This window comes from Podarcis tiliguerta, assembly GCF_965153285.1.
Source record: "Podarcis tiliguerta genome assembly, chromosome: 1".
Lineage (NCBI taxonomy): Eukaryota > Metazoa > Chordata > Lepidosauria > Squamata > Lacertidae > Podarcis > Podarcis tiliguerta.
Genome location: NC_139534.1, coordinates 41724707 through 41739180, shown reverse-complemented (window position 1 = coordinate 41739180; position 14474 = coordinate 41724707). Strand labels below are relative to the sequence as shown.

The following is a 14474-nucleotide window of genomic DNA, read 5'->3' as shown; positions in this document are numbered from 1 at the left end:
AAAAGCAATGCACTTTCAGAAAGCTGCACTTTCATTTCCCCAACCAAGAGGGATAACCAACAGCACTCTAGAAACAATGCTATGTAGGACTGTGTGTCAGAGAAAGATGAACCAAGCAAGACCATATTTCATCGCAATCACAAGCAAACAGTGGGAAAGGCAAACATAACCTATGCCAGGTGAAAACTGATAAAAACTATATGCAACCACAGGAATAGCTATGTTTGACATGAGTATATTACATTCATCTTCTCAATTGCTTCATTATAAATCAAGTAGCATTGACAGCATATACATCCCCTCTATGGATATGTTCCTTTCCAACAGCAGTTGGATGCATTGGTTGTGATGATACTCCAATGAGACTTACCAGACACAAAATTATATCTCAAGTATCATCTGGGTACACAGACACTGAGCTATTAAATCACCACACAAATACAGTATGTATGTGCTATATGAGCAAGATACTGAATCTGCTTTCCTATCCACTTCTTCCTTTTCACAGTAGGCATGCATATGTTGATGCAGGCCCATTCATCTGTTCTGTTGTATTAAGGAATGGCGAGCTTCTGAATTCTTGAAGGCCACTCCATTCTCCAGATAGTTGTCTAGGAGTTGTAACAATTCATCCCTCCCATGGGCAGTCAGGTTCTTTACTAAATCTAGCATCCCACATGCCTATCCTTATGGGAATTCATTTTGTTGGGAAGTGAGGGAGGAAAGGGTTAATGCTCCCTTCCCAATGTCTGTGTTCCCGGCAAAACACACCCTGCACTTCAAGGGGGAAGGGGTGAGGACTAATGGGAAGCTGTGGAAGCAGTTTTGTGCCACTTCCCACAGACCACACATCCAAGAATACCCTGGAAGCAATGCAATGCGACACAGTTTGGCATCACTCCAAAGACATTCCAGGAAATGCAGCCAGTACATAGCTGTAGAGACCTAGGCCTCATCCACACTTCCTCTTGTCCCGCTGCTTTCCCCCCCAAGGAAAGCTGCTCTTTAGCACTCAGTTGGAGCAAATGACAAATCAGGTTTTCTCTGAATTGATGTTTGCTCTGATTGAGCACTAAAGAGCAGGTTTTCCCTGGGAAGGGAGTGGGAAAGAGGAAAACCACTTGGATGAGTCCCAAGAAACTAGGGTTCCAACAGGATTTTCTGGGCCCAGTACACTGTATATACGTTCAGCCCAGCGCTCCATCATGCCTACAATCTAATGTTGAGAACTGCTGCTTACATACACATTGCAACTAAAACAAGAGCATATGGGCAAAGTAAGAAGGTGGGTGGGTTGTGGTCTGAATGGCACTGTGCTTTAGTGTATGCTCAGTCATTCCATGGGCAAATTAAAAACGAAAGTTATTTAAATTTAAGGAGATCTGCAGCTTGGGTTCCTTGGCAACCCACCTACAATCCCCCTGAGACTAAGTAAAGACATTTCTTCTGCCCATATTATGGGCAGGAGCCATCATTTTGCCCTCATCCATCCAACTGTCAATTTCCATTTCAGGCCTACAATGGAAACTGTTGAGATGGCTCAGTAGCATGGAATTTCCATTTCCGTTATATGCTGCATTAATAATAAAATAAAATAAAAACATCAATTTGCTTCTCCTAAACATGAGAACAGCTGCACTAACTACCTACATTCCTGTATTTTATTTTTGAAGGGTGCAAAGCACAATGAAAAGTCTTGCAGCTTCCTACATATTTACTTGTTAACAGAATTAACAATAAATTGAGTTATATGAACCTATTGAAGTAGCAGGCCAGAATGTTCACAAAAATAGTCTTTTTTTGTCTGTTCTTGGTCTGCTGTGCCTAAGCCAGCACGGTGAACAGAGAAGAAGAGGTAACACAATGAGACACTTTTGTTAAATGAAAGCTGTAAAAAATGTGGGTTAGCTTTAATTCAAAGGTAAGGCTGGATGAATTAAGAAGTCATTTTGCCTGAGCACATTACGAGTGGGGTGCTTATTTAAAGTACCCCTAAGGCGAACCAAGTTATACATTCTCTGCCTTCCAAAGTGACAAGGAGGCAATGCTATCTTTTATTTGAAGTGTAGCAAAATTCTAAATCCTCTAATTCTGCAAACAGAAATCCCTGTTTATAACTGCATCATCTCAGACCTTTTATGGGGAGCCATTATATATATATTATTTAACCAAGCAAAAGCACTAAGGACAGTCCTTATGAGGTTCTAAGAGATAACAAATTCACTGTAAGACTAGCTGCTCCAATTGAGACTGAACCCCACAGTCAAAAGAAGAAGAAGCGCTTCACGAGAACTAGCAATTCAAACTAACCACAGGCCAAGTAACACCTCCTCTGCGCCATTCCTTTCAAAAGCTAAACTCTCCTCTCCCGCATTTATTCTTAAAAAAAGAATAAAACACACATTATTAGATTGCCCAACTATTGGAAAAAGGTGCTTCAGCACTACAGTTGTTCATAGGAAGATTTATTTTTTAAAGGCAAAAGTAGATGTAAAATGATTCCCCTCACATTATGAGACAGATGCTTCCTAGGCTCTAGAATAGAAGTGGGGTACCTGTAACCTCCAGACGATGCTGGACTACAACTCCTATCATTTCTGACTACTGATCATGTGGGCTGGGGCTTATGGAAGACAGAGTTCAACGGGTTTCCCATAACTTTTCTAGAACATCCAATCTTCTCATAGGAATAGTTTCTCTTTTAAGGCCACATAGTTTCTAGCTGCAGATGTTACTACTAAGGTGTTGAGTACTGGAAGTTTTGAAAAGAAGTGAGTATGATCTGGGACAGGTTATCATCTGGCTGGACTTACTAGGAAGAGTTCAAAACGTCTGAACTCCATACAGTGGTACCTCGGGTTAAGTACTTAATTCGTTCCGGAGGTCCGTTCTTAACCTGAAACTGTTCTTAACCTGAAACACCACTTTAGCTAATGGGGCCTCCTGCTGCCACCGCGCCGCCGGAGCACAATTTCTGTTCTCATCCTGAAGTAAAGTTCTTAACCTGAAGCACTATTTCTGGGTTAGCGGAGTCTGTAACCTGAAGTGTATATAACCCGAGGTACCACTGTATGAATATATATTTCATCTCCCTCCATGCCAATCCTCTGCTATGAACAGCTTTCAATATTCATCTCTAATGTTTCCCACAATACAGAAGGAGCAGGAACCTGTATAGCATAGCACTTCTTCTTAGTCAGTACTGTATTCCTATTACATGTTTCCTCCTCCTCCACCACAGTCAATATATTGTTTTTCTTGGGTGTTAAAACAACTCCACATTTACCATCCTATTGGCCATAAAACAGCCCCCTAAGATATGGAGACAAGCTACTGTCCTAGTATAAAAGCGAACATAGGTCAATAATATAGTGAAGGTTACTATTATCATCATTGGAATTAGATTTTATTATACCACAATAGTATGCTTGCAATTTATACATGGCTGGGCTCCTTGCTACAACAGTCGTGAATATAATCAGCAGCCACATGGGTTATGTGGTTCAGATGGAATCAGTTTAGATTATGTGGTTAGGCCTACCTGGCAAAATACATGGAGCCAGCAAGGGTATGCTGGTCTTCACTGGTCCTCCACATGGGGCTGGTAAAGGTAGGGCTGGTGAACGGTGTGGGCAGGTAAGAGCTGGAGTGCTTTGGTTCCACTCGCAGAATGGGGCCAAATTTGGCTTTAAGGTAGCATCTGAACCAACTCACGATCACTTCTAATGTCACAATGTTGATTTTACTAGGAGAAATGGTGCTAGCATGGGTACTTCCACACAATCCATCTTACTTCCACTGAGTTGCTAATTGTAGATGTTGCTGCTGAGGCATGATGCCTACATGGAAACAGCAACTACATTACCAAGCTTCAGGCCTTAAACTGAATCTTAAACTACCACGAAAGTGGACCAATCTGATCTCCTGAATATGGACACGCAACTTTCAGGTTCAAGTAGTATGCCTCTAAGAACCAGTTGCCTGCAAGGAAAAATGGGAGTTGTGTTTTGCCTTCCTGTCTTACTTGTGGTCTACCCAGAGGTGTCTATAAGAAACACAATGCTGAATTGGATGGCCTTTTGGTTTGGTTCAGCACTGTTCTAATGTTTCTGTTTCAGTGTGAGAGGAAACTAAAGAGTGAAAGTTGTTAAGACAGGCAAGTCCAGCTTTAATTTCCCCTCAAAATTATCTGCAGTGTGAAATAACATGGCAAGAGGACTCCAGCCAAAGAAGCTCCTGGCTAGAGGCTGAATGAAATAAGTTAGAAGCTAGTCTTAAAACTTAAGACATGAAATATTTTCTGGAAATGTTTATGATTGTTTGCTGGTCTGTTATTCCCCTATCGGTTTTTAGATGCCTCTTAAGTAAAACCGTAACTTGTGGAAATGATGGAAACAAAACAACAACAAAATGCGGTGCTCTGAGGCAGAACTCCCAATTTAATATATTTTCCTTCATATTTTCACTCAAAAACTAGGCTCACTGGAGGAGTTCCATATGTCTTATAAGGAACGATCTCTTCCAAAAGTACCCACTTCAAACTATAAATTTGATCTCAAGGATTCAGTGACATTGATAAATCACTCAAGGTTTTGCTCTCTCAGTTGGTGTCACCATGATCTCTCGGCGGAACAGAAGCTTCTCATATACTTCTGGGTATGCAGTACTTTATCCCTTACATTATTATAGTATGTATTTAATTTAAACAAAAAATTAGTCCTTGAGGGGTATTTCCAAATTCACAGTGTAATATACATAGTTGGTGTTACTGCACAATATTACTCTTCTGGAGTCTTTGAGAGCTCTTCAGATTCCCTCTGTATCTCATGATGCCCCTGAGGTGTGTTATCTCTTGGTGACATTACTTGTTCCTTCTTGCTGCAGTGTGGTAGAAGACTTATCTGTTTACCAGTTATTACTTAGATTTGTATAGGAGCCATTTGTGATTGACCCGAAGAGCCTAATTTCCTTTTTACTGTATGGTATTGTCTTCCTGTCCTTTCTTATAAATAGTCTCAGTCCAAATGGCATAAGGAGGGCTGTAACAGTTAACATTCATTAACATTTAGAGTGCTGCCTTGTGTTTCCCCTTCAGGATATTAAATTAAGCAGCATTACTCAGCAGTAGGCTAGCGTCTGTTAAATTTCATCAATACTAAGCAAATCACATTATTAAATACATTTTAATCTATATCCTTAGTTCGTTCAGAAGGAGTCCTTAGTACCTGTGTCTTCCAATATTGACAAAAGGGGTAGTCATGGAAAAACATTGTCCTCAAGGAGTTATAAATAACTCACGAGACTCTCCCCACTTCAACTCCATTTTGCATTTGTTTTATTTTTTTAAAAAAACAACATGTTGTTTTCTAAATAAGGTATAAATATATTGAGATCAATATACCAGCGAATATGCCACAACATATGGGCTTTTATATTGCAGAATGCTAATCTGGTTTGTGTATGCACTTGTATTCATGGCCTGTTAAATTGCATAACAAGAGAAAATGAATACATTTCTGATTTGTTTCTAGGGTTGGCTAGTCTGTTTTAATTCTCAATTGAGAATTTAGAAAAACAACACTGAAATGACAATTCCAGCAACAGATCCTCCCCCCCCCCCCGCCAGCTATATTATACAGTACAACAGTCAGCAACAATCCTGATTGCCAGGATTTCCTGTCCTAGTTGGTTGGAACTTCTCCTGGGATTAAGTGGCCATTGGGACTGCTCAGCATGCACTTAGATTTACAGTCACAATACATGGATATCAGTGTGTAGTGGGGCAGAGCTTGTCTCCTGATACCAACATCACTGCTGGTAATGGGGTGGGTTTGGGGCCATAGCACTGCACTCACAGGACTACTGCCACCAATTCAGCATTTCCACCGGTGCAGCAAAACACCAATCTTGTTGCTCCCATGCACCATCCTCACCCAGCTGTAACATTCTGCCCCACCCACATATGCTGGTACCGATGGATGTGAAAGAATCTGCAACTTATAATAATGTGTATTTCTCTGTACTTGGAAGATATTTAAACCTTACCCAGTGTTGATGCCTGCAGAAAATAACTCACAATACCTCTATACCTCTCCACACACACACCCCATCCCTGCAATACACACTCACACCCAAAGGCATCTCCTCACTCCTTCTAAGATGCCTCTCATGTGTTACATTTTATGGAGACGAAAACAAAGCGGGATGAGGCGTGTTAGTTCACAGTCATGTCCCAGCACCACAATGGACACACAGTCGCAGACTGCAGCTCTGAAAAGAATGCATACTTTGCACACAGAAGGCCCCAGGTTCAAACTCACACATCTCCCATAAAAAAAACACCAAATGGAAAACCTGGCAGAGGATGGTGGGAAAGATCTCTTTCTCTGACCAGGTACAGGGAGGCCTTTTATGTTTCATATGAGATTAAAGGTTGTGTGTTCTTCATCTGAAGAAATGTAAGAAAAACTGTAGGCTGTATGTCTGCTACTGAACACAGGGAAGGTTCTCCTGGACCAGGCCAATGGTCCATGTAACCCAGCACCCTGCAATGGCAGCCTTTGGGAGTGTTTGAGAGGAAAAATAGTCTCCACAGCTGTGATACTCAGAAACAGGTATCCAAAGGCATACAGTCTCCAACAATGGGGATAGACCATAGCTATGGTGACAAGCAATCATTAATTGGACGCAGGTGGCGCTGTGGTCTAAACCACAGAGCCTAGGGCTTGCCGATCTGAAGGTCGGTGGTTTGAATCCCTGCAACGGGGTGAGCTCCCATTGCTCGGTCCCTGCTCCTGCCAACCTAGCAGTTTGAAAGCACGTCAAAGTGCAAGTAGATAAATAGGTACCAATCCGGCAAGAAGGTAAATGGCGTTTCCGTGCGCTGCTCTGGTTCACCAGAAGCGGCTTAGTCATGCTGGCCACATGACCTGGAAGCTGTACGCCGGCTCCGTCAGCCACTAAAGCGAGATGAGCGCTGCAACCCCAGAGTCATCCACAACTGGACCTAACAGTCAGTGGCCCCTTTACCTTTACCCTTATGGTGACAAGCAACCATTAATAGCCTCCACAAAGTGATTGGGACTAGAATCTCTTTGATTAGCTTTTTTAAAACTGTTTTTACTGATAGTTTTAATATTTTTTTGTAACCCACTTCAAGGTTTTATTACAATCAAGCAGTATATAAATTTTGTTTGAATAAACATTTAGATAGGCAGTAGATCCACCTCTTTCCTGTCACTCTTGTGTTGAATACAATAACTCCCACCTCCAGAACACCAGTTTGCTCTTGCTTGGGCTTGTGCCTAGAGTCATCAGACAGTGCACTGCTGAGAAAGTTGTGCTGGCATTTCCCCCTGTGCAGTAGGAGGGTAACTGGATGCCGATGTCCCAGTGTTATACTACCTATTAGACACACATGCACACTCTGCAGACAATACTTTTAAGTAGAAACTGGAGCCACAGAGAGTTAATTGCTGATCAAGAAATGAAGCCAGATAGCTTTGTAGAAAAAAAAAATTGAGGCAGAAGCACCACTCAAAAAGCTTAACAACAACAAATACAGCAAAGTTTGCAGCAAAAAAAGAAAAGAAAACCTAATATTGGCAATTGGAAATAGAGGAATATGTAACTCCCACCCTCCCAATAGCAAAAATGATGTGAGACCAGGAAAGACAAATAAATGGCAATCTGTACAAAGTTTTCTCTTTGCCAAATACATATTAGTAGGATCTGCAAGGAAATGCTGCAATGTGGAGTGCTTCTGTTCAGGTTTCCAGTTACTCAATTCCCTTTCCCTATCCAAATGTTGCATGTCTGTCAGCATGCTCAGTTCTCACTCTGCTCTTTTTGGATTCCACACCCCTGGGATTTTTCCTAAAGTATTTTGTTTGTATTTCAAACCTTGACATTGCCCCTGAACATTTCTTGTGTATAGCAGGGGTGGGGATACAATTTTGGCATAAGGACAGGCACTTCTAGAATGGGTTAATTAGGAACATGTCAACTACTGGACTTTGACAAGTAAGATCTAGCTCTTTTTCAGCTCAAACCATTGCAGGGATAAAAAGGGATTGTGCTTTAATCCCCCTGGAGGAAGAGTAGCATACAATTCTGATAGAGAAAATAAATGTAGAATAAATTCATCTAGTAATAAATGCACTTACTATCAAAGATGATGATAACAACAACAACAACAACAACAACTCTGCCTTTTTCCCCTGATGGGACTCAAGGTAACTTACAGATAAAAACAAGAACCACTAAAAGCATAAAAAAACAAGCATTAAAATACAATTAAACATTGATAGAAAACATGCCAGTATACAAAGGGTTGAATACATGTCACAGTATATGTGCATGTTTTAAATTTTAAATTCTATTAGCTGAATATGCATGTATGTGCTAATAATTAATGGGATCAGAGAAGACATGGAGAGGAAATTTATCCATTTTCTCCCATGTTACAGTCCTAAGGAAAATCCTCTGCTTAAGCTGATATTTCATTACAGAGTAAATCTCTAATTAGCACCAATTTTATTGAATAAAGATCTTTGATAACTCTAATTAAGTATCCTTGGTAACTATAACATTTAACAGTGTCTCACGAAAAGGAGAAATTACTTACCTTCTGAGTAAGTAGTGCTTGTACAACTTGGTTGGCTACCTGTAAGAATAAATAAAGGACATTTGAGCCGTGCATCAGATTGTGTTTGTGTGTGCTTTCTAAGGGTCATAGCTGAGTAATACAGCATCTGCTTTGAATGCAGAAAGTCCTGGTTCAATCTGTGGCATCTCCAGGTAGACCTGGAAACCCTGAAGAGCCACTTCTACTTAGTATGGACCAGTATTTATCAAACTTGTATATTCAGCTGCTAGCTAGGGATGATGAGAGTTGTAGTCCAACAACAGCTGGCAACCCAAGTTTGAGTAACACTGAAGTTCAAATATTTGCAGTTTGAATCTGTGCGACGGGGTAAGCTCCCGTTGCTCTGTCCCAGCTTCTGACAACCTAGGAGTTTGAAAGCATACCAGTGGAAGTAGATAAACTGGTACCACTGTGGCAGGAAGGTAAACTGCATTTCCGTGCACTACGGCTTCCACCACGGTGTCCTGTTGCACCATAAGCGGTTTAGTCATGCTGGCCACATGACCTGGAAAGCAGTCAGTGGACAAACGCTGGCTCTCTCAGCCTGGAGTAAGATGAGCGGCGCACCCCATAGTCCCCTTTGACTGGACTTAACCATCCAGGGGCAGCGGAGTAGCACGGGGGAGGTGCTAGCCACCATAGGGTGGTGCTAGCTGTCCATGGGTGTGGGGCAAGCCACCCAGTCTGGAGGACGGCCATGACTGGGAGGTGGTGGCTAGGGTGCCCTACAGGCCACGTGCCACACATGTCCCATGCTGCATCCCTTCCTCCACTACTGTCCCTTTACCTTTTACCTTTACCCATAGACAGTGCAGAACCAGATGGATCAATGGTCTGACTGGATGAAAAGCAGCTTCCTGTGTTCGTACAGATAATTTCCTTTAGGCACACCTGGAGGGTTTTTTTAAAAAACTTCTTTTATCTTCACTTAAGTTTCAGATTCTACCAGTTCCCTTGAAAACCTCATTTTGTCCCAAATTCTGGAGTAGTGTAAGTCACAGGACTGGAAAAAAACCAGTACCATTCAGCTGATTTTGAAAGAGATATCATCAATTTTGTTCTAGCAGAAGGCCGGGCCCTGGATGTTTTCATGAGGTCTAATTGTTTCTTGATTCAATATTGACAAAACAGAACATCTGTCATGACAGCAAGATACTGTTAAGTGCCACTAAAAATTAAAATGCCTACAGTCATCAAATGTGCTTGGATGGCACTCACACCACACTTATTTGCATCAGATTACAAAACATTGATTAGTAGAATTGTGTATACACCACCAGATATTAACATTTGCACCACACATTTAATTACCTAATACCTTATTTTGTTCAAAAAATGACCTATTTTTGTACACACTAAAAAACCTTATGTTGTCAAAGCAGAGCCCTATTATATCTGAAGCTTATCCATTTGAAAATAAGCATACCTAGCAGTTAAAAACAAAATTCCACTTTCTTCTCAACATCTTCATTGAAAAAAAATGTAACCTACTCATATGAACTGAAGCATGAGCAGAAATTTCAACCTAAGTAATTCTGCCCCTGTATGATCCAAGAGTTTGATTTGATTCATACACTTATAACATGACCCATTATCACTTCTCCCTTTCCAGAACTGGTCTCTAACCTAAGGCAACTAGGGAATAAACCGTCACATAAAATAGTTCTGTACATGATTTAATACAAGACACAGACTAATACTGCAGCCATAATAACCCACAGCAGTAAATATATTGCATCTCTGAAATCCATGTGTGTTGCCCTATAGGCTTTAAGAACTGACATCCAACAGCATTCCTTCTAGCATGTATTTTTAGTTGTAACATTGTTTGGTGTACCTGAAAATTGAACAAACCCATCCAATACACTACTTCTTTACGAAATGACATGAAGCCACTTATTAGTAAAATAAATAAATAAATAAGCAAGCAAGCAAGCAAACAGCTATGTTCAAAACCCTACAAGGTTCTGCAGACTGTGTCCAAGTCATTTGCAGCAGTTCTGCCTGCATAGTCACTGAGAGCTGTGCCGAGTGGCATAAGCAGAAGAGGGAGCAATGCAAGCACTTCTGATCTGAGTAGCTGAAGGTAAGGCAACCTAGTGGCAAGGGATGTTGGAAAATTCTGATGAAAGTGGAAACAAGAAAAGGAAATTGCTGATGTTCGCTTTTTCATCCCATGAACAGAATGGAAATAAATCTAGCAAATACAATTAGTATTCATGTCATTGCTGATTTCAGTCCATCAACAACATGTTAATTGATCATGGCTCCCTCCCCCCCCCCTCCATTTACAATGCATTTCCTTCTTACTGAAATGAATGGGGTAGAATAACAATAATCCCTTTACCATCATGCAGAAATCCAAGATCTTTATACTCGGAAAAGCTGAAGTAGTATCCCTATCATCTTAATTTAAAGAAACTCACCATAACAGATTTGGAGGATTTCTGGCCAATCTAAGAAAGAATAGCAACAGAGCTAAAATAATCCAGGATATATTTCCAGTGACCTGGTCATGTTTTCGAATGACGAAGAATAAGAATAAGCTTTTATTATCTTATTTGCATGGCATGTTAATGACAGCTTTTAGTTGCTTTCAAATACAAGTTAAACATTGGTGGGATCTTTATATTTCGTGTGGCTAACTGCAAATGCTAGTATAGTTATTTTAAGATGTTATAGTGTGGTGTGTCACATTGCCCTGATAGAATGCAGCTGAGTCTGACATAAATCTTTACTGGCATAATAACATGAATAAATATTATACCACCTCTTGACAAAAAACTGACAATCAATTTCCAGAATAGGAAACTAGGATTAAGCATTTAAACCACAGGCCCCTGAGGTAGAAGAAGGTAATCCTGTTTCTTGCATTAGGTTTCCTAGAGACAAGGAGATGGGTTTAGAATTTATAGATATATGTATTGAATTTTAAATAAATGAAGCTCATCCTTATATAATGCATTGCAGTGCTATTTACTTTCAAGTTCAATTCAAATGATTGATCTATCTACTTTAGAGGAAATAGCAGAGATAGACAACTAATTTCAAAACAATTGTTTGTTAGGATTACTATCAGAATTTATAAGTGACTGTAATTGTCTCACATTCTGATTCCCCCCCACCCCACCCTTTACAACGACTGAATTTTATGGGTAGATACACTCACAGAATATTAAATTGTATTTCAGGGCAAGAATTTGTAATGCAGTTATGAAGGTTAGGTTTATAATAAACAGAGAAGAAAGCATATGAACAAAAGGGACATTAAGGTTTTTAGAAAATAATAATGAGGGCCTGAATTCAGCAATTTTGCACCTCAGCTCTGCCTATCAGTTTATTTGATGAGGTTTTGTGCCTATACACAAAGTCTGAAACAGCTGAGTAATCCCCATGCCATCAAATGAAATTAAAGTTTATACAGCTGATATTATTGAGATGGGAAATGCCACTTTTGTGATCATCTACAACTGCTCAACTCTCCAATCTATGTTGTCTGCCCAGCAGCAAACCCTTGTGCTATTAATCTGCCCATAAACCTATTCCAAAATTCATACTGTAAACCTGGCATCAATATGGGCTGATCAGAAGCCTTAAAGTTTTCTGCCACAGCCACTGGAAAAAATAAAACAGCCCACTTGTGCATGCCCACATGCGATCAGAAGATTTGTGTGTCACTTCTAAGTATGCAGTAGCATAGTGATGGGAACACTTTCACCTCAAACTACATAGAATATAATTCTTGAGTGAGCAAAAGAATTGAATTTTGTAGTTGTGGCTATATTTTTCCCTGCTTGATAAACCCCTGAATCCATATAATCAGAAGCAGCAGTTTATTAAATAGGTCTATATCCTAGCTGAAAAGTTTCTGTAGAAACTTGCTCCAAAACAGCAAGTACCCTCAACCTATATGTGGTATTTAATGGTAGTAGGTTTCTTGGTGGAAGGGATAGTTTGGAAAGTCTCCCAGATGGGGGAAATGGTATAGCTGGACCTGGTTTTATAGCCTTCGACATAGGAAGCTGCCAAGATAATGAATGTCTAAACATATTCTTCAAAGCTACTTCTGACAAATATTGTAAAAAATGGGGGGGAGGATCCCAACAATCTCTATTTCAATTTTCAAGATTTGCTCTTAGAAGAACAGAATGAGAATGTATTAAACTCAGGTGGTTAAGCAGGGTCTTGTGAAACAGAGACCTACTAACTTTCAGTATCAACAGTTTCCCAGCTGATCTGGGAAATACAAACTTGCAGACCGAGCTTAGGTGATTTAGAGGGGGAGGAGGAGGAAATAGAACTAGACATGGGTCACAATCCAAGTTGATATTATTCTGGGATGTAAAATCTCCAAGTTGTCTGGAATGCCTTAGATTGTTCATGCCTAATTAAGGCCAACAAAAGAAGAAAATGGTTTGGAAAAACCTCTTTCATTTGGGATGCAGAATATTTCATGGGTAAAAAGGATTATTACTATTACCATAATCTATTGCTGTACTTCTCAAAATGTAAGTCAATGGCATCACAGAGTTGGCTTGTTCAAAGTGAGCATGGGTCTTGAAGATAAATGCAAAGATCCAATGACTTTTCAGTGTTGCATTATGGATTTAAATTAACCAACCCATATTAAAGACAAACTTCCTTGGGTAGATCCACTCAGTAAAAGAACAGGAGCACCACTGGACCACACTACATGGGAATCAAATCTATCATTCCATCCAGGATTTGTAGGTGAAGGTAATAACAGTATTTAACTTTGGACCTTTAAAAACCCCCAAAAACTCTTTTGTCTCAAAGGGAGCTAATTCCACTGCTTCTATTGTACTTCTGAATTTATTTATTTTTTAATCCTGTGTATGTCCCAAAGGAAATCTAGAATCCTAAACAAAACTACAAAAATTGTTCATAATTAGTATATTCAGAATTATTTTATTATAAACTGATTAACAAATAAAAATGTAACCCAATAAGAAAGGGAAGGGTTGCTTATTGGAAAAGTGACAAAACACTGATCCACCTTACTTCATCAAGGCAACGTTCATACTGTTCTCTCTGATTTTCATTTTCCATAGCCAGTGCGGAATTCTCTGCCTGCAAGACAGAAAAGTAATGCAAATTAATCAGTGGGCATGGTGTGAAACATGACAAGCCAATCAATACATTTACCCTATACACCTCCTCAGGATCCAAAATAAACTCAGGGTGGGGGTGGGGATAAATAAATAAACAATAAACTAAATCTATGTGCTCTCATTTGCTGTTACAAATAACAGAAATTCTATTAGCTTTATGAAATTACCACAAAATACATTACAATTTAGAGAACGACAAGACATTGCTATTCTACACATCTCTGTAATCTATTCTTGGCAGATGCAGAAAACAGCCTTTAGTATAAACACTGCAGTGGATATTTTGCACATCAATTTTCTTTTATTCAAGCTTGCCAAGCTCGAATGCTTGAAAATCATGAGTCAGGGGCATTCTCTTCCCTTTCCAAACCACAAAGCTTAGCTTAATATTAAGAGATTTAGAGATACAATAATAAAATGCAATTTCTTTTTATCATCTGAACATTGCAGCATTGATGGATAGCACAGCCATATTTTAGGAGTGGTTTTTCTTTCTGATATCATAAAATCTAGAAATGCAGCACACACTTTTCTCTTACACTGGGTGCAATGGCTCAAGCCTATTTTGTCCAGTGTAATAGGTGGACAGTATATAAACTCACCTCCAATTATCATAAATATATAAAAATAGAGTTCACTGCTGTAAGACTGGAAGAGTTGGTAAAAATGCAGGGCACAATCTAGCCAGTATGAAA

At 39.8% G+C, this 14474-nt stretch overlaps 1 protein-coding gene across 14 annotated transcripts in view; it reads right to left on the bottom strand.

The window, feature by feature from the left end:
• The window catches only part of NCKAP5 (NCK associated protein 5), a 588547-nt gene that overhangs the window by 133980 nt on the left and 440093 nt on the right, over positions 1-14474 (bottom strand). For all 14 annotated transcript variants that reach the window (XM_083404704.1, XM_083404711.1, XM_083404705.1 and 11 more), the window contains 2 exons: positions 13670-13738; positions 8627-8665 (listed from right to left, as the gene is read on the bottom strand). In XM_083404704.1, coding sequence (XP_083260830.1) covers positions 8627-8665; positions 13670-13738 — 108 coding nt within the window. The remainder of the gene's footprint in view (positions 1-8626; positions 8666-13669; positions 13739-14474) is intronic.